Source organism: Carassius auratus, chromosome 17, assembly GCF_003368295.1.
Source record: "Carassius auratus strain Wakin chromosome 17, ASM336829v1, whole genome shotgun sequence".
Classification (NCBI taxonomy): domain Eukaryota; kingdom Metazoa; phylum Chordata; class Actinopteri; order Cypriniformes; family Cyprinidae; genus Carassius; species Carassius auratus.
The window spans coordinates 13,382,355-13,403,974 of NC_039259.1; the positions used below are offsets into that span (position 1 = coordinate 13,382,355).

The 21,620-nt window shown below is 36.6% G+C and overlaps 1 protein-coding gene across 2 annotated transcripts in view; it reads left to right on the forward strand.

The window, feature by feature from the left end:
• slc25a21 (solute carrier family 25 member 21) overlaps positions 1 to 18,782 on the forward strand; it is a 99,592-nt gene extending 80,810 nt beyond the window's left edge. For both annotated transcript variants that reach the window (XM_026285915.1, XM_026285916.1), the window contains exons 5-11: positions 6,366 to 6,432; positions 9,404 to 9,463; positions 11,613 to 11,720; positions 11,843 to 12,007; positions 15,113 to 15,294; positions 17,655 to 17,707; positions 17,989 to 18,782. In XM_026285915.1, the coding sequence (XP_026141700.1) occupies positions 6,366 to 6,432; positions 9,404 to 9,463; positions 11,613 to 11,720; positions 11,843 to 12,007; positions 15,113 to 15,294; positions 17,655 to 17,707; positions 17,989 to 18,050 (697 nt within the window). In that variant the 3' untranslated portion in view covers positions 18,051 to 18,782. The remainder of the gene's footprint in view (positions 1 to 6,365; positions 6,433 to 9,403; positions 9,464 to 11,612; positions 11,721 to 11,842; positions 12,008 to 15,112; positions 15,295 to 17,654; positions 17,708 to 17,988) is intronic.
• Positions 18,783 to 21,620: the final 2,838 nt, after the last annotated feature.

Below are 21,620 nucleotides of genomic sequence, written 5' to 3' on the forward strand. Positions count from 1 at the left end.
ATATATGTCCACGTGTGGCCCCAGGTAATTCTGGCTGACCATTGTGAGATCCATCGTACTTTCCCTCTCCACAGAGCTGTCATCGTCTGCATCCCGCAGGCCTCCCCTGCAGATTACGCCTCTTCTTTCTTCTAAACTAATTATCACCCTCCGACTGTTTGTGCTGTGGCTGGAATAACCACACAGTAGCCAGTAGCATGATCAGCCCCAGGCTGAACCACTTAGTTTTAATTTACACAAATGGTTACTGTTGTGAAATTATTATTGAAAATAAACATGCTCTTGCTCTATGGGCCAGAATTGCACTTTTGCTCTCGGTCCATATTTTGCTCCGGTCCTCCCCTCTGTGCGGTAGAAACCCGAGCCCTTCGGCTTCCACACACCAATTAGTTCAGAGCTGGAGATACATCTGTGAATTGGCTCGGAGTCTGTGAAATGTTATGAACATTCACTTGCGTCATGATATAGCATGTGTGTATCATCATAGAAAGAAAGCACTAATAGTTTTAGATCACATATATAAATAGCTTGATTGTGCATAATTATTTAACAGTATGTGTCTTAGCCAGTGATTTATAGAACAGAAAAACAATAATTTATTCCTGTGATGGCCAGCTGAATTTTCAGCAACCATTACTCCAGTCTTTAGTGTCACATAATCCTTCAGAAATTTTTCTGACATGCTGTTTTTTTTTTTTTTTTTTTTTTTGAAAACTGAGCCACATTTTTCAGGATTCTTTGATGAATAGATAATATATGAGTCATAGACATTAACTTTTTTCTTTTTTGTATGCATTAATACATACATTTTCAGCATAGTTTTCTGGATTTCTTTAAAATAATAAAAAGAATAATGTACATGAAATGCATAAGAACATATATTTGACGTTTCTGACTGTTTAGACGACTGATTTCCAAACAGGAATGTTGTATGAATGTATGTTTCCTGTAAACACAAAAAAGGAAGGCTTATGTTGTTGCGATTGTTACAGAGAGGAGCAAGGAATGCGGAGACAAGGAAAATGCGAATCAAATACAAAGCAGGCAGGAGACACACATAGCACATAAAGGTAGATATATAACACTGGATAAGGGAACATAGGGCAGACAAAACTTTAAGTACAGGACTAAACTAGGTAATCAATGAGACACCTCTGAACCAAATGAGACAATCACACATTGGAGAAACTGGGTCACGGGGAGCATGTGGGGAGAAAAACACACACAGACAGTCCATGGGCTTGAAATATGTTGCTTTTAGATTTTTCTTATAGTATATATATGTATATGTAATTAATACCATATTTATCTTTTACGGTTTTAGGTTGCATACCCTGAAATGAGTAGTTAAGGCAGGTAGTAAGGTAGTTGTTAAGGTTAGGTATGGGGTAGAATCAAGGAATCGAAAATATCATCATGCAGAATAAGTCAGTAATATGTGCTTTTTAGTGCTAATAAACAGCTAATATGCATGCTAATAAGCAACTAGGCAATTAACTGATGAGTTGGTTTTGTTCTACTTTGCCTGTCATGTTTGATTTCAAGCCAAATCTGAAGAAACGCCCCTGCTTCTCATCTCCCCACTCCTTGATTTATGAGCCTGGAGCCGTTGTGCTGCCCCAATGTCAAGGTTAAAGGCACAAGAGGCAAATGACAATATTTGCAGATCAAGCATTCAGTTGTTGACAAGGGATAAGACAGGAAGAGCTCAAAGTCACCCAGTCCACCACGTACAATCACAACTGTACGCTTGCTTACAGCATACAAAGACAGAAATGTAAATATTCCATATACATTTCCCCGTCAGCCCAGTGATTCAGTGACGACCCGCCCCATAACAGGGATCAAACATTTTGCCTCGTTATCCAATTTTATTAATGCATCATTTCCTTCCTCTGCTTTTGTTATGTTGAAGGATGTGGCTATGGGTTGAATGGGAGAAATGGGGTTTGATGCAAATCAAAGACAAATCACACCTATACAAACTCCAGCAGCTGGACCCACACGTACCTAAATGTGTGAGCATTTGCTTATGAGGGCCAACTGCGTGCTTACATTTAGAGTCAAATTGGCATTCAGGCATAGTCAAACCAGGCGTAGTCAAATGGGGTCCTAAGTGCGTGTGTAACAAATTGGAGCTTTATCTCACCACCTGATGTTTCTTAGACTGACCACACCCGGGAAACCCGCGGCCGCCGTTTGCATGTGCTACAAGGGGGGCACCAGGAGGGGGGCTTCCGTTTCGCCAGACAAAACCCTGCATGTCGGTCCCACTCTGCCAGACACTTTCGTTCGACACAATGCCTCTCTGTTGCCATTTCACCTGACAAGTGAGGCTTGTGACATCTCTGACACAACGTGATGCTGGTGAAATCGAGATTGTTTGTCATCTGATGGGATGTGTGGTAGTAATTAGCCTTGGGTCAGAGGTTTTGGAGTGGCGGTCACGGCGTGGGCAAATTCGCTCGCTAATCGCCTCATCTCTGTTCGCAGAAATGATAATGTTTACACCCCAACTAAATCAGCCGAGGACATCTCTGTTGACTGCTCGGGCATGTTTTCACAATACAGCGACAGAATTTCACATGCATTTGTCACGCTACTCTGTCCACCCTGTCCACACACGTGTGTTCAATATCAATACATGCTAGAACTGATAGAGAGAAATCTGTTTCATTCTTACCCGTCCCCTCCCGGGATGTATCAACCATCTTATACACATACATGGATGTTACCTGATCCTGATCTGAAGCTTTGGTTATTAGTAAGGCTGTTCATGTTAAAGGGGTAGTTCAACCAAAAAATGAAAATCCTGTCATTAACTTTCCCTAATGACTTTGTGTGTGTGTGTGTGTGTGTGTGTGTGTGGAACATACAAGAACCTTCCTCACTAAGCTTTCCAAGAACAAAACAAAGCATTGTTTATACATTCAAAAACAATCAATTGACTTATGATACTATTTGTAATGGCAATCTAATGCCTTTTTATAATCAGAAATAATATAATTTTTTTTTTTAAATTATAATTCATTAATCCATTAGGTATTATAACACTGAACAATATTTATTAATCCGCACTACTGTTCAAAATTTGTAGCCAGTGAGATATTATTATTTTTTTATAATTGAATGTATTTAGAGAACTGTTTACTATTTATTACTGTTTAAAACCATTTTATTTGAAATGTATAATGTTTTGTTGTATTGTAAATGTCTTTCCTATCACATCTGATCAGTTGAATTCATCTGTACTCAGTAAAAGTGTGAATTTCTTTCAAACCCATCAGCAAAAACAACAAAAATCTTACTGACCCTAATCTTTTGACAAAGTAGTGTAGATTAATGTTAAGTGATAAATTAACAGTGTCGGATAGCATAATAGTAATAGGTTTTTATGTATATTTATACTTTAACTTACTTTGAAAGGTAAAAATATATATATATTTATGTAGAAATTAACAATAACCTTTTTAATAAATGCTGTGAAAGTATTATTTATTGTTAGTCTATGATATCTGTTATTTATTTGAACCAACCATTATATTGTATTGCAAAAATAATGCTATTGATAGCAGTTTAGTTTTGACAAATTTAATTAATAATCATATTATGCTACTCTTTTTTTTTTTTTTTTTCCTTCGTTTGGCAACCTGTATACTTTGTATATCTTTGAGCTATTTCATAGAATGTTGTAGAAGCATGATTAAATTTGTTGGTAAAAATACTAATAACTGCATTGATTTACTCATTGTTTTTTTCTAGATAAACTACTTTCATTTCTAAACAAAATGGTATAATCTTCATTCTTAACTTTAAATCTTTAATCTTTTAATGGACATTATGTGGACTTCAAAGAATGAAATCGTCTTTTGATTTCTTTGATTACAAGTCTTCAAAAAAAAAAAAGAGCTGTTGATTTTTAACATCAATATTTATTGTCATCCCTACTAATCAATTGTATCACACCACAATAAATCCAAAGACAGACCTTTTGTTTTTGACATATTACTACAATACCGAAACTACACACACAATTCTAGGTAAATGTTAGCTCTTTACCATACCGCTGAGTTTTTGTGTGAGAGAATGAGAAGACAGAAGAAAAGCTCAGGTGTTTCCCTTGCTCGGGCTTGTCCTGACTTTCAGATTGACAGAAAGCATAACAGAGTCAGGTTTCAGCTTCAGAAAAAGTACATGTGCTCTCCAAACAATGTCTGCTTCTCAAAGTGCACATGTCTGCATTTAGGGGTGGTAAGAACGTGCTGAAGCATTGATCAGACTGGAATCTCTAAATGCGGACACTTATTTTGGTTGCTGTTTGCTTAAGTAGGCTGTGAATGTCCATGAGATCCTGTATGATATTTAAATTCAAAGAAAATATTGGACTGTCACCAAAAAAAAAACCATTTCTGTTTAGATACAGCATGGTAGGTCAACACATTTGGATCATTTACAGTTTGAGATACAATTTGTGCCGTTACAACGTTAAACTCATATCACGACAGTTATGCAAGTAGCCTTGATAAGTTTATGGTGATATCAAGGTTAATTCAAACAAATTTCGGCTTTCTATGAATATCCAAATGAGAAAAGATATTGAGAATGAGAAAAGATATTAGTGATAATGCTGTTGGAAAACAAAGACTGTTTGGATTAATTTGCTTATCACAGACAAGCATCTATCTATGTCTATTTGCACTTCTTACTCTATTATTTGATCTTTTAAAGCTGTTTTCTTTGATGCAATACTATGACAGTTCTTAAGAACTCATTATTAATTATATAGCACAAGCTGAAGAATCTCACCCGTTTTGATACTAATGCCAAGAGATGATTTGGCTGTCTTAATCTTTTCAGACATTGAAAACCCAAAAATGTAGTTCCTTTGGTTGAGGGCTTTTGTTTTTCATTTATAAGTGCTTGTTTGTGTGTTTAGACCAGTTTAACCTGTTCTGGTTTGGAAACAGTACCCTGGAAACAGTAGTGCATTACAACCGAAGCTGAGCTCAATGCATGGTAATGGGGGGTGGATTTCCATAGTAGTCTTGCATCAAAGAAGGATTCAGCATTCTTATGTGTATCACCATGAGTGAAGATGTAAAATAGTTGCAAATATTAGTCATTTCTTCTGTGTATTACACTTAAGACACTTGGTCAATTACTTAAGCCATTTTGACATATTGCACCAATAAGTATTAAGCCTAAACGCAAATTCAGTCAAGATTCTTCTAATAATTCAGCTGCAGCAAACTATATATACAAACTATATAGATGCAACAATGTATCGGCCGATAAAGGATGGTTCAAAACCAGCTGATTATTAGTGATGATTATATCCTGTCAATAAAAAAATGTGGTGGAGAAACATTCTTGTGTTGAATTTGGCACTGTCAAAATGAATGTGACAGTCATGCATTAACAGTTAGTGGTGACATTTAAGCATTTAACCCTATGAATCACCCATAGTTTAATACAGGGTTGCCAGATACATGGTTGTTCTCTACACCAAACATTATTTGTAGCATGCCTCCCATTCTAGGGGAAGTTGTGGCCTAGTGGTTAGAGTTTTGACTCCTAACCCTAAGGTTGTGGGTTCGAGTCTTGGGCTGGCAGTACCATGACTTAGGTGCCCTTGAGCAAGGCACTGAACCCCCAACTGCTCCCCGGGCACCGCAGCATAAATGGCTGGCCACTGCTCCAGTTGTGTGTTCACAGTGTGTGTGTGTTCAATGCTGTGTGTGTGTGTGCACTTTGGATGGGTTAAATGCAGAGCACGAATTCTGAGTATGGGTCACCATACTTGGCTGTATGTCACGTCACTTTTTTTTAAATCCAATAATCACAAAGAGCTTTGTGCTTTCTTACTTCTGATAGGAAACAAGTCTCAGTTTTAAAATTCTGTCAATTCTATCATAAAGTTCAAACAATGAGCCGTTTTGCCGTTTTGACGCTCATAAATGTGACAATCTTTTCCACTTAAATGCAAGTTATATTGCCAAATGAACACAAGAATGTCTGTTGAAATATATAGTACAGCTCATCAAAATGCTTCAGTATTTAGATTTTTTTGCACCCCTCAGATTCCATATTTTCAAATAGTTGTGTCTTGGCCAATTATTGCCCGATTCTTATAAACCATACATCAATGGAAACTTAACACTTAAGACTGGTTTTGTGGTCCAGGGTCTCATTTAGCATGTTCAACTGTTATTCTGTTTTAAATCAAATATCCTTTGAGATGCAAACAAATCTTTTGTTTCTGTACGCTTTTACTGTACACATAATTGGCAAAAAAGACATTTAAATGTTGTTTGTCCATTTATAATGTGTCTCAAACCCAATGAGGGATGTTTTTTCCTCAACAGAGTGTACGGCTTCTACAAGGGAATCCTTCCCCCCATTTTGGCCGAGACCCCAAAGAGAGCAGTGAAGGTAACAGGAACCACATTTGACTCTGAGCTTAAACTCATCACTTAAACCATACACACTCTGATCTTTGCAACCTGGCCTTCCGAGTGTAAACATACACACAGACCACATTCATATGTCCTCAACATACCGGCTTTAGCCAGGAGGATCAAAAACACTCATCCCCTCCTTATGTTTGTCGTCATGCCACATGTGTTTGCTGTTGAGAACTCCCAATATTGACCTACATGGCCAAAGATTGCTACCGGCCTCACTTTAGTATCATGTATAAACAGTATATATATACACTCTTGAGTTTAGATGAGCACTAACTGTGGCTTAAGGCCTTTGGGTATGGGCACCTCCAAATGGGTGTCTTAAAGGAGAGCGAGCACATCAATGTCTCACTTTTCCAACCTAAAAAATCATCTCGAAGGGGTTTCGTTCTGTTATTGGAAAGTTTTTGGATAGGTAGACTTTAACAGTTTGTCATAATTCAGATTTGACCACATGAATTCACATGGGAATTCTGTCATCATGTAATCGTTTTAAATATCATTCAACTCATTTGACTTTCTTTCCTGCTAGAAACACAAAAAGAGGATTTTGAATAATAAACTGTTCACTTTCTTTCAGTGAATGGGGCCTGGAGATTATAGCCATTTCTCAATACCAAGTACACAAAGTTCGGACTTGCGTCCTTGGTAGTTCGACTTGATAATGTCAGTCAGCTCGCCTTGGCTACTCCAGTTATCTACAATACAACGAGATATGATATCAAGCACCACTACCTCTTTTTGTTATAATTTAAGCATATTAATAGCCGCAAAAACATACATGCATTGCAATAAAATCAAATATCAAACACCACAGCCTTTTCATTTTCTTCAAAATATAATATTTTTGTTTTCATTTTAAAAATATAAAACATAATAATATGTGGTTAAAGTAATATGTAAACAGTTACTCTGATTACCCTTTATAAAGTGGCCAGGTTTGAGCAATTCAGTTTGGAAAGACCCTTCAATATGGCGGCCATGATTGTTTTCACTCTTTGGCGGGTGATATATCTCGTATATCACCTCTGGATGCATCCTTGATAAAAGGGGCAGACCAAGAACACTTCCAGGGATTTGTTCTTGGCTAGATGTGAATTTTGAATTGTTACAGTACTTGGGCGACAACTGATGACATTTCACAAGTCCACAAGAACACAAGTACTGACAGGAAAGCATATTGAGAAATGGCCTATAAGTTGCAAAAGGGCACAAAAGCATCTTAAAAGTAATCCATACTTTACTCGTATGACTTAATATTCTCAGGCCATACATTCTTAAAAAGAAAGGTTTCAAAATGATTTATTTTCATAGTGATCCAATAGAACCATTTTTTGGTTCTTCAAAGAACCTTTCAGTGAACAGCTCATAAATATAAAAACATTTTATTTTTAGTGTAAAGAACATTTTAACAATCTAAAGAACCCTTTTCCAATATAAAGAACTTTTTGTGTAATGGAAAGGTTTAACACTTTACTTTAAACCTTTATGGATACTGCATTATAAAGGGTTATTAATGCATTATTATTATTCATAATGTGTGGTGTAATACATGAAATCTTGTCAGAAATCATTATAACCCAATTTAAATTGCATAGTGTAACAGTGAATTGATAAATGTTATGATGTATTAATTGTGGTTACAATTATTCATGAGATTGTACAATGCATTAAAAGGTGCATTACAAGGCATAATTCATGCATTAAAACTACTTTTATAATGCATTATGCATAAAGGCTTTAAGCAAAGTATTACCAAAAGTTCTATGGATGTTAAACGGTTAGTTCACCCAAAAAATAGGTAATTTCCCCGGAACTGCTTCGTTTACAACATTGAGCACAAGATAGATTCAAGGTGATTATAAAATTTTGAATATGGATATATTTGGTACAAAAACGCATCAATTTGCTACAGGAGGCCTTTGTTCACCCCCAGAGCTGTGTGAGACACTTTTTTTTTTATTATTGATGGTCACTTTTTATTTAAAATCTTTTGGACTGAAGCAAAACAACACACGTTGACTGCAATGATAGAGCTCGAAAGATCGCAGACAATTTTTAATATAACTCCGACTGGATTCGTCTGAAAGATTAAAGTCATATACTCCTAGGATGGCTCAGGGGTGAGTAAAACACAGCCTAATTTTAATTTTTGGGTGAACTATCCCTTTAAATGTTCTTCACGGAATCATCATCATGCTAATAAAGAACCTTTTATTTTTTTTTAAAGTGTGTGGCCTAATTTTTTTTTTTTTGTTTGTTTGTTTTTTTTTGTGAAAGTGAAGAAAAAGGTCTACGGAGTATGCTAGATTTTTCTGTTTACAATTTAAATACTGGTCTGTCCATCACAGAACTATTGTATAACTTAGGAAGACCATAGAAGAATATAGTGCAGAAGTTTTATGGCATATATGGATTATGGTGTATTTTTAAGTATTTTGGAGCTTGATGGCCCCCAGTCCTCACTTTATATTATAAACAGTAGCTAGGACATTTTTCAGAATTCCTTTTGTTTACCACAGAATAAATCATACGGATTTGTAACGACATGAGGCTGAGTAAACGATGACAGAATTTTCTATTCATTTCAAATTGATCCATGAATCCATGATGCTCCCAGTCTGTTGGTTTAAACCTACTAAACAGGCTTGGTTTATTCTACGGGCCCTGGCCTCCATCAGTCTTACTGGAGGTTTTATAATCTAATATCTGTCAAGCTGAGCAAATCTTTACTGATATATAGAATTATACATTGTCCTGCTAGTCGATGTGTTTTTGTATTTGCTCAGTGTCATGTTGACAGCTCGAGTGTTCTCATTCACTACAGTTGAGCTCTGTTTGCTTAGGGTGTGAGCATTCATCTTGTCTGCGTGCATGTATGTGAATGCATGTTGCGTCTGAAAACACTTCCTGACAGGTTGTCCTGATCTTCTTTGCAGTTTTTTACTTTTGAGCAGTACAAGAAGCTGTTGAGCTTTACTCCTATATCACCCGGAATGGTAAGTCATCTGATATCTCAAGCGAGATATGTGCACAAACACACACAGTCATTGATACTATACACACAATCACGTTCACAGTCAAGTGAAGCACTCTCCTCATTACATGGCATGCTGGCAGCGGGAACCAAGTGTAATTGAGATGAATGCTGTTCAGCGAGGCATGTGAAAGATAGCCCATTACTTTGACAGCGGTCTATCAATGTGGCAGCAGGCTTGACAGCTGAGCCTGGCAGCAGATCTCGCATCCATGGCTTCGTCGAACAGCCAAGAAGAGGCAAAACATTCACCTGCCTTATCAATCACACCTGTCTCCGCCCACTCTAGCTAGAGATGTCAATCCGCACAGAGCCCACGGGCGCTGGGAAGATTGATGTACGGAGTGTGTGAGTGAGATCGTCTGCAAGGCATTAAGTGAATTCCACACAGTGACTGAGCTGTGGCTCCGCCCCTCGGCTGAAACCTCTCCGAATGATTGATGAAGACATGCAGTAATATGACAAATAAAAAATGAAAGAGCGGATGGCTGGCTCTGTAAACACGGTCAAGGAGATGTCCGGTTTTCAGACACTAAATGAGTAATGAGGCTGTCACACTGTCTTGCAGTGTATGCACAAGCTTGTATACATGGCTACACATACACACACACACACACAAAAACACAAAATGTGCAAGTGTAATCATCACACACACAATTTCGTATTAATCAAGGGTGTGGTGTGGACTATCCCCAGCTCAACTTATGCAAACACACTCAAAGATCTCCTTTGTCACTCTTCAAGTAGACCTGAAGCCTGCAGAGATACAGGTCAAGCGCTTAAATAGAGAGCCACTAATCATAAGAAGAAACCCATACCACATATTTTATTAGTCTGTTTAGCGGGGTTAATCTTCCTCAAAATTACTGACGGAAATGTTTGTAGATTAATGTCTTTTTTTTTTATTGTTGACAACGAGATAAAGATGCACTGTGATGATGATTAAGTGATCGTACTAAACATGCTGAAATGTAGGACAAGAATATTATAACATTGCAATATATTACCAATTCACTGACAATGAGAAGAAAAAAATCATTTAGTTGTATTTAAAAAATAATGTAAAATATATAATTTATCAAATAGTGTGTGTGGGTTTGGGGGGGGGGGGGTCGAAATGAGCAATAATAACTATTCAAGTATAATTTTTTTTTATTTCAAACAAATGCTCTTCTTTTGAGCTTTCTATTCATTAAAGAAACCTGAAAAATATTTATTAACATTTCCATAAAAATATTAAGCAGTAAATGTTTTTATAATAATAAGATATGATATTCATAATAAGTTTATAATCAGAAGAATAAATTACATTTTAAAATGTATTTTAAAAAATCGGTTTAAAATTGTAATAATATTCACAATGTTACTGTTTTATTGTTTGTTTGTTTTTTGTATTATTATAAAAAAAACAGTCTTGGTGAGCATAAGAGGCTTTACATAAAAATTAAACACACAAAAAAAGTAATGCTATATTCAACCTCTAAGGCACTGAAAATGTTTGATGCATATTTAAACTGAACATTATATGTAATTTGTTCCTGATACAGTCAGACACTGCAGTCAGACATTGTAGTCATGTCATGTATCAATTAATATGTCATGGAAAAGCATTAACTAAACTGAAATGACCTTTCAGTTGCTGTAGGGTCAGTGCTTCTCTGTGCAGCTAGTATGAAAATATGAAAGCTTTTTCTCTGCCATACAGTTGAGTTGAGTTGTTATTGCAACATACATATATATTGCAAGTAATTTATCTTTGACCTAGTCATTTTGTCTGAGCCGGTTCATTCATCTTTGATTCCTGTCTGTGTTTCCTTTCTAACCCCTGAGAATGATTGACAGTGGCAGTTTCATTCATTCATTTGTGGGTTAAAGTCAAGCTCTGCGTGTGGACAAACACGTTTTTAAAAGGCTAAGTGTCACCGTAGCATTGTTCCTTTGAGTTATGCGATTTGTGGGACATACCTGAAGTGTTGACTGGTCATTTAAAAAATACAGTCTGTTCTGAATTAAACACAAAGCCACTTTCTTTATAGTCTCTGTGCCTTTCTCGTTTGTCATGTGGCGTCATGTTCTCTTGTAATATAATTCTGCCTGCTTCAATATGTTAGGCGCTCTCTGTGGCTGGCCTGGGGTCAGGGTTAACCGAGGCTCTGGTTGTAAATCCATTTGAAGTAGTGAAAGTGAGCCTACAGGCCAACAGGGATTCATTCAAAGTGGTAAGAGACCACAGCTGTTAATTGTCGTATTGGTATTGTTTTTGCCTTTGTCTTGTCACAAACATCTTTGTCATTCGTTCTGAGGGCTCTAATGTTATTGCTCTCTGTTTTTCTCCATGCAGCAACCATCTACATTTGCACAGGCCAGAACCATTATAAACACAGACGGCTTTGGTCTCCGTGGGCTTAATAAGGGCCTGACCTCCACCCTAGGACGGCATGGCGTTTTCAACATGATCTACTTTGGTTTCTACTTCAACGTTAAAGATGCCATACCTGCCAGTCAGGTAAAAAAAAAAAAAAAGTGTCAGATTTTGGGAAAGTTCAAAATTATAGTTCGTCCATTTACTCACGCTCAATGTCATTCCAAACCTGTATAGCGTTCTTTGTTCAGTGCATCTCAAAAGATCTTTTGAGGAATATTTTGATTGTTTTTGTCCATATAATGAAAGTCAGTGGGGTCCTAGACTAAAAACAATGATATATATATTTGTTAAGTACCTTCAAAAGAAAATGCCATCTGCAAACAAATGACACTATAGAGCTTTTTTGTCTTTGATGCGATTGACATACTTTGTTTCATACTATGAAAACAGCTTTTTACATGTAAGAGATAAATGCAGGTCTGTATAAATCATATCTTACTATTAGAAGAAATACAGATGGAAATAATCTGACAATGCAATCTTATCTTATCTATAGACATTTTGAATTTAGCTGTATTTCAAAGTTCAAAAGTCATGTGACCAATAGAAGATCAATACATCATGGCATGATGTCTTAGGTGAATTAACCCTTCTGTTGTATTCTTTCTGCTCGACATTTTTTGTCGTTTTCTCATTTAAGGCCACCTCTTAATTTTTAATTTTTTTTATTTTAACAGGGTGACATAATCCAAAAAAGATATGAGACCATCTTAACAGAAATGTAGATTTTTTTTTTTTATGATTTGTATCTTTTCTTGTAAACATATAAGAATTTTTTTCCTTTATATTACATGCATATTTCATATAATTATAGTTATGATACATAAAGGTTCACATGTATTCTTTCAAACCTTTCATAGGTGGAAACTACAGTAATTGTACAATGTTGTTCATCTCAGAACATTTTAATGTGAGATGCAAGTCTAAAAGTCATACAAAAGCCAGAGTTGGTTAAATACTTATTTTATTATTATTATTGTTAACTATTATTTAACTAGGTAAATCCATTGAGAACCATTTCTCATTTACGATGACGACCTGGCCAAGAGGCAGCATAAAAGCAGGCTGATGACTGAACATGTCGCCTAGCAAATTAAAGAAGGGATCAGTCATGCACATCAGCAGAGAGCGAGAGAGAGAAAGAGAAGGAGTGGGAGGAGGAGGGGAGCTGCTAAGATAAACCTCACTAATACCTTCCCTGTTTGCTCTCCATCACATCCTCAAAGGTTCAGATTACACATCCGGCAGGGCTCAACTCCCAAACAAAAGTTAATTTTGTTTAATGGAAACGTTACCATACGCCTGCTCCACATGTATAAACTGGAGCATTAGATTTACTCAAATGAACTAATTGGAAGCAGACTGAGGTATTTGTTTGGGGGGGGGGTACAGTTGAAGTCCCACTGAAGATTAGTATTACCCCTTCATCTGGTGCTAAGATCGTCATTCCATGAGAAGCCAGAAACCTCCAGCGCTCAATCATGCAACAGGACAGAGCTCACCGTCCCTGATTTGACTCTATTGCAAAGAAATCTCTCTGCTTTTTTAGGTGGAGCATCTACTTCCTTCAGTATTTTCAAAGAAACCAGTCATTCACTTTGGGATTAGGATCCAAATCAGTGATCGTTCTCAAGGGGTATCAGATCCTGCACAGACTTCAAGATTTAAGGAGCATTCGCTATGAAACCAATCACTGTTTTCTGAGAACATCGGTAAAGTGTGCTGCAAATGTAATGGTGTTGAAAGGAGTGTTTCGTGTGGAAACTATACATAAGGCGGAGTGCTGTTGTTACACATCGACGCTCCTCCCCTGCAATGCGATGTTCAGGTTTAGCTCTCGATGTTGCATGTCGCTGCTGGGCTGCTGTCATTTGTAAAAAATATCCTGGCCAATTAGATGTCAGAGCTGCACTGGTTCAGGCTTCTTTTTGTACAGTAATACACCAGTGTCGAGTCGCAGCCCAATTACCCAAATTGTCCCCATATGCCTCCCAGTCTGCCTGCATGAACTCTGTTTATAAATCCTCTCCCAAAGTCTACCCTTGGTCATGTGACCCACTTCAGCCAATAGAAAAAGCCTAGCTCTTCTCATGAAAATCTAATCTGGGCCCCGCTACCATAAAATGATCTGAGGTTTTATTCCAGCTTTGCCATTCGTCCTTGACTCCATGCCCCCTTTCTTTCACTTCTTTCTTTAGTCCTCCTTTCACTCGCTCACATTTTGTCCATCTGCATTTTCATATCTCTCCTCCTTATTAGCTCCTTTATCTGCTTGCATTGCCTTTTATGCATTAATTTGCATTTTTCGTATCAACTACAGTGTTATCACCGAATTTTGAATAATATGGTTCTGACTATAACTGTCATTAAAAAGCTAGTGTTTTATCATTAAAGGAATAATCCAGTTAAGTGTAATCTACAGCAGTTATTTCAGTAGTTTATTTAGATATGTCCCTCTTTTTTAATAAAAAAAAAGGCAAATTGAGCTACAGTGAGACACTTACAATGAAAGTGAATGGGGCCATATTGTAAAGCTAACTCATTGTTTCAATTATGTAGCGACAAGAAATAATTATTTTAGTTTGAATAAAATGACTTCTTATCCTTTTCTGTGTGAAGTTGTAACCAATTTTATTTCTTTTATATATATATATATATATATATATATATATATATATATATATATATGTATGTATATGTATGTATATATATATATATGTAGAAATAAAATTGGTTACAACTTCACACAGAAAAGGATAATAAGACATTTTATTATATATATATATATATATATATATATATATATATATATATATATATATATAATAATAATATTATTATTATTATTATTATAAAGGACAGGTAAAAAACTGTTTGCTTTTATCAACATCATCCCACAAATCCTATCTTTAAGTTGTAGAATATTCCTTTAATTTTATGTTCAAAAGTTAACTTTTAGACTTGTAGACCACTTTATTTTACAAATTTAATTGCACAATTTTATTTTAACTTTACAGAATATTCCTTTTAACATCTTCAGCAAGCATTAAAGCAAAGCATTGTTTGTGACCTTCAAATTGATCATCATTTATCATCTTATAAGAATACTCCAAATAGTTCCCAAGCTATAGCAAAGCTATCGCTCTCTCTACCTCAAATGTATCTCTCTGTCTTTATGTATGCCAGGACCCTCGACTGGAATTCATGAGGAAGTTTGCTATCGGTTTGGTGTCAGGAACGGTCTCATCCTGCGTGAACATTCCTTTTGATGTCGCTAAAAGCCGTATCCAGGGTCCTCAGCCTGTTCCAGGGGAGATCAAGTACCGCAGCTGTTTTCAGAGCATGGCTCTTGTGTACCGTGAGGAGGGGTAAGGCCATCACCCAACAACTAAAGGTGTCAAAATTACACCCGACTAGAGGCATTAAACCACACAAACTGCCATGAGGTTCACCTACAAGAAAAATGATCCAACATTTTATGTTTATCCTCTGCCCAAAGGGGACAGGAGGGCAAGTTTTGACAACCAGCTAATTTAAGCACGCTCTAAATCTCAGTGTAATTATGTTTTCCTTTTGTTCTGGGCTGTATGCCGGAATTATAAAAATGAGCACTTTGTGTCACTTCTTTTGTCTAGATCTACTTAAATTACGTCAAGTTTACTTAACATTTTTAGTGGATAATTGATCTGTATCCTTATACTGGATGGTTATGTTTTACCATATGCATATCGCATCCTAAAACATAGAAAATTAATCATGGATAAATGATTTTTTTTTTCTTTTAATAAAGTATACAAAAATGAATTCATACACAGTGACTAAAATACACATCTTCTGTGATGACCATGTTTTAAAAAAATTACATATAATGTATTTATTTACTTATTTTTATTTTTATTTTTTTACCATAATGTAAAAATATGATTCACTTACACATCTTTTATGATGAGCATGTTTTGAATATCAAATTTAAAACAAATTTGAATATTTATTTTATTTATGTATATACTTTTTTTTTTGCAAAAGGGCTATAAATTATTTCCATTTTTGGAATGATCTTTTATTATTTCTTTAAAATAATAATGATAACTTGCTTCACCGCTTATAAATATGTGAAAAGTACTGAGATTGTTTTATAATAGATAAATATGTTGGCATATTATGACAAATAAGAATAAGACCTAATGCTCAAAAATGGCATTTAAAGGAAGACCTTCTGCAACAAGCGTGATATCAGCTGGCATGTTAGTATAACTTGTGTGCATTCATCATGTAAACACTGTGTGGATTCTGACGTGAGCTGTTGTTTTTTAGTGGAGACTCTAATAGTGCCCATAGCGTCTTTCTCTCTCTCTCTCCATCTGAATTGACAGCCCTCATGGGAAGCTGAGAGAGAGAATCAGTAGTTTTATGATTGGCCCCAATCACTCTATACAAAGGGAACAGCAACTAGTTTGTTATTAGAGGCGAAGAATTGAGGCCTGATCTTGGTCAAGTGTGTGTGTGTACGTGTGAGTTAAAGAGAGAGACATTGAAGCTGTTTTAGTTTTAGGGGTGCTGAGAGGGTACCCCATCCTGTCCAGCCCTCTAACACGACACAGTCCTGGCTAATTAGTGGTCCCTATGGGAGACGTCGTTAAGCAGGTCCTAACGAGGCGCACGGCGCTCAGCGGGTCAGTCTAATCAGACAGCGGGGCAGAGAGGAAGTGGCTTAAGCCTTATTAACACCAGCACAAGCAGAGGACAGAGGCTGGGACAGGGAGACCGCCAGGCCCACTGCCAAAAATCAGCTTGAACACATTAGGGCAGGTACGCCACTAGACCAGTTATTAGTGCCCTATACCTTTTCCAGCATCACAGGCAGACCGAGCAACAGAGAGAGATGAATTACCTTAAAGGGATAGATCAGTCAAAAAAAAAGAACAAGAGAAAGAAAATTCTGTCATTGACTCACACTTGTTTTGTTCAGAACCTGTATGAATTTCTTTAGTGAAACAGAAAAAAAAGTTTAAAACATGTTAGTGCTGCTCTTTTTCTTAACTTTCAAGCTCAAAAGGGGCATAAATGCATCATAAAGGTATCAGTAAGTCATCCATATGACTACTCTACATTCTAAGTCTTCTGAAGCCACAATAGATTTGTGTGAGAAGCCAATCAAATTTTAAAGGGATGTCATTTTTTCACCCTCATATTGTTCAATACCAAAAGACCCACCCTAATATCATTCCAAACCCATCATCTTCAAAGCAGAAATTTAGATATTTTTAACGAAACCTGAGATTTCTGTCTGAAACTTCAAAAAGTTTATAAAAACTAATACGTAAGCACATCAAATCTGGTAAAAAGAAGCTCAAATGAGCTTACTTGAGGCATCAGAACATGTGAATGTCATCCTCAAGCAAGTACGGCTGACCTTCGCCGTATTTGATGAGATGTATGTATGAATGTATAAATGAATAAAAGCCCACATTTAAGTGTATTAAAACCAGCCAATTGCATCTGGTGTTGTTGACATTTGAATATCAATTTACATGTTAGGCCATTACTCATACAAAACAAATGGCTTCAGAAGACCTTGAATATAGTGCACACGCAGAATAGACTACGATTATGATATGATTTTTTAGAATTCTTCTTTTTGTATTCCACAGGAGATGGAAATTCAAATCATTAAATTATAATAAATTTAATTGAGTGTGTGTGTGTGTGTGTGTGTGTGTTTCTGCAGATATCTTGCCTTATACAAAGGACTGATTCCCAAGATAATGAGACTTGGACCAGGTAACAAAGAAATTACACCTAGAAATGAAAACTCTAGCACTTTCTTTTCTTCTGTGGAACAAGAAAGAAGATCTTTTGAGAAATGTATCAGTGTTTTTTGTCTGTACACTAACAGACAATAGTAATTGTTTTGGTTCTTCCTCAAAATATCTTATTTTGTGTTCTGCAGAATAAAGTCATACAGGTTTGGAACGAGGATGAATAAATTTTTAGGTGCACTATCTCATTAACATATTACAATTACCCATGCCCTTTAACTGTTGTTTACTTTCTGGATATAGGAGGCGCAGTCATGCTGTTGGTTTATGAATACGTATCTGGCTGGCTGCAAAAAAACTGGTGATCTTCTGCATATCACCATCAGTCTGTACTCCATCCCTTCCAGGTCGATCAAACACAATGCCACGATTGTTCCTCAACAATCAACACTACCAACCACATTCAGAATCACAGCTCCTCAGACATGTGCCATGTAGACTTTCCACCACAGATGCTTTGCAAAAGCACAGTCACTCACTGGATCTCGACATTCCAAGTCTCATTTATATATAACAGAACACAACTACTGAGATATCTGAGAGTTACCTATCCACATGCCTGCAGATGTAATAGCAACCACAGCAGCTCTACACACCCTAACTGAAAACACCAAACGGAAACAGCACCTCATTTTTAACCTAAATTCAGAATTTTTGACTTGATTCGATTTGGTTGTAAATCCATCATACTGTATGTAATTTTCCATGTTGAAGCTATTCAAAGCTCTCAAGGTCTCACTTCTCAATAGCCATGTCAACAGGGTTTCAAATTCAAAGCACCCCTTGATATGCCTAACGCTTGAAAAAGTGGTAAGCAAAATCATACTGCCAAATTTAGACATAAGCACAAATTGAATTATTGGCATTCAAATTGATTTCAGACTCATTTTTGATATATAATAATAAGTAATTATAACAGCTTGTTGCCCAAAGTGGTTACAAGTATTCATGTAATAGTTGTATTTTGCTAATAAATGCTCCTGAACTACAATAAATGTATGAAATTGGTTGCTGGTGCCTTGAAATAAAACTCTTCAAAATTACACCTTTTGACCAGTGAATTTTCCTGACCTTTCCAGTTGATTTCTAGATTAAAATCTATATTTTATAAAACATTCTATTTATTTTTTGAGCTGAATGTTTTATTTTTATTTTATTTTATTTTTCTTAAAACATTTTTGATTACTTCCAGAAATGTTCATAAGTTAATCTTCGGCCGATATAAAACTTTGCCGATATTTCAAAGTTTTTACTGTTGGCCTGCTTCTTTTGAAACATTGCTGTTGTTTAATCTTTTAGTCATTAGAATTTTTAGGCTTAAGTTAATTTACTGTAATTTACTGGTTTGTTACTTAGAATTCCTTGTTATTTGTAATAACAGATAACAAGTGGGAAAGGGAATCTCTGAGGTTTTACTCTGTGGTGACAATCACTAACAATGATGTATCACCTAATATTTTTTTTTTCTCCCTTCATACTGCAATCCAGTATGTCATCATAATGTCATGAGCCAAGGCGCTTGCTGTTACTCATCTCTCCTGGCCTGCAGGCTGATTCATCATAGCTCAGCCCAACTTGAAATAACAAAACTGAAAAATGCAAATAAAATCTAAACAATCAGGACGGCCTCTCAATGCTGTCATAATAAAAGTATGAAGCTCCGTGGCCTACAGTAGTTGGGGAAGACAGTTTCATATTATTCACGTAGTCTACCTCTGTGTTGCTTAAAGATAACTCGTTGGATGAGTTGAAACAATACGTCATCTTTTGAATTCCACCCTGACTACATTTCCCTCCTTCGCTTTAAAGGTCATGTTTTATGTCACTTTGTTGACTTGAAGACAGTGGAGGCAATTGTTATTCTCTTATTATGTATAGAAGTCAGTCGGAGTTGCACCTCAGGCTCTCGTCCTCCGCTTCAACTCTTGATTGGTTGTACGCTGTCAGTCCTTTCAACGGCCTTTGAAAGCTTCTCTGAGTTACAACACCGAAGGCTAACGACACCAGACACATTTTCAGACTGTGTTCCAAGTCATTTGAAGCATTATATCAGATAATTCAGTCTTTTGTTATATAATCCCTTAACCTTTCTCTTCCTTTCACTCTTTTGTTTGAAGTTCTTCCCTGCCGTTTCTTCAGATTGCGAGGTTTGGCGGTGGCAGGCAGATATATGCCGTACCAGAAGAACGAGCAAAAACCGATGCTTGACTTTGAGCGTTTAAGACATACTGTTCTAGTACATGAGGAAAAACAGTCTGCTTATGGTCAGCCGGCCTTTAAAATCAAGCTAGCACCTCGGCTCCGGTCCACCCACAGCCCCCTGTGCAGTGTTACGGTGCTCCGTGCTCCTGTCTTCAGCCTGATTGCACACAGTCAGCTAAAGATAACCATGTGACATTTGACTTGACTTTCCATAGGAATTAATTCTAAACAGATGTGGGCGCGTGAGCAAGTGTGTTTTCACTTTGCTCCGTTTCAATGGTGGCTTTAAGATTAAGGTGTTTGTCATGTTTCCCCCTGTCATGACTGTACGTGCGCTGCGCTCTCTTGAAAAAAAAATACACTTTTTCTGTGGTATTTCAAAAACTAAATTAGAATAATCGCCAAGGTTTACGTTTTTTAGTTTTTTTTTACTGTACATTATTACGTGTCAAACCCCCAGTTGTAATGAACCAAAGTGTCATGGTTTTTCTCAAAAAGGCCGTTCTTGCCGTGTTCCCTATACGTTCGCCTTTGTTTTGAGAGGTTTTTTCGGCTGTTGACCCTGTATTAAATGAACGACTTTTATATGTGCCTCCAGTCGATCCATTTGTATTGTCAGCAAAGCCAACGTCCGTATCAATGCTGTCAGAGTAGGAAAATGGCATTCAAAGCTGTTCATTTGAATAGAATAGGGTCTGGGGAGTGCATTGTGACATGTGATGCCCTCTATGTGTGGTGGTTTCGTGTCTGCCTTTTTGGTGGTTTATATGTGTTCAAAACAGCACCTCGATCCCGAAGCAACGGTCCGTGACCACGGGGTTGGGGTGAAAGTGTTTTCCAAGTCAAATCAGCAGCAGTGCCTGCCAGAATGACTGTTTGCGCTGCAACATGTGGGGATCTGCGTATATCGTAACGTTAGGGACAGAGAGCATGTGTTTGTGAAGTTATGGCATGGAGGTGGTGTGTTTGTGGAGGTTGGGATTTCTGAATATTAATGTATTTTGTTGTGTTTGTCATGTTTTAAACATTACATAGAGCTCAATGCTATGTCTTTCATTTTTATGCTGTTTTAGACCACCAAAAAAGGAGGCAGTGGGTGTTTAAACAGTGGGGAAGCTTTACCCCATTATGACATGCAGCCCACAGTGATATAAGCATTTCCTTTCTCTCATAACTTTATTGTTTTACATCAAAAAGATGAGATAAAGCTCAGAGGCAGGAGCGCTCAGGAATGTGTGGCCATTCATGTAACACCTGAGATGAAAGGCCTTGCAATGGTGTTTGTGCATTCATGTTGCTGCATGTGTGTATACGTGTGTTTTTCTCTTGTTTGGTATATAGAAATTTAAATTAATTCTATGTGAACTTCATAAACTCTAAGTTAATTAAAAAACAAGTAACTAATAATAAATGAAAGCATTTGTGTCTACCATTCACCACGCACGGTATTTATTTTTTGGTATATATTTTGGCTGCTCTCCATCACCACTCAAGTGTTAGAAAAACTAATACTGCTAAAATGCTGTCTTCGTATTAATTACATGCATCTACTAAATTAATAGCAATTGTTTAATGCATTGTTTTTTAATGGGATGAGAATGTAATCTTTGATTTCATTATTTCATAGCAGAGATTATTTTAAGGATATATAAATAAACTAATAATAAATAAAA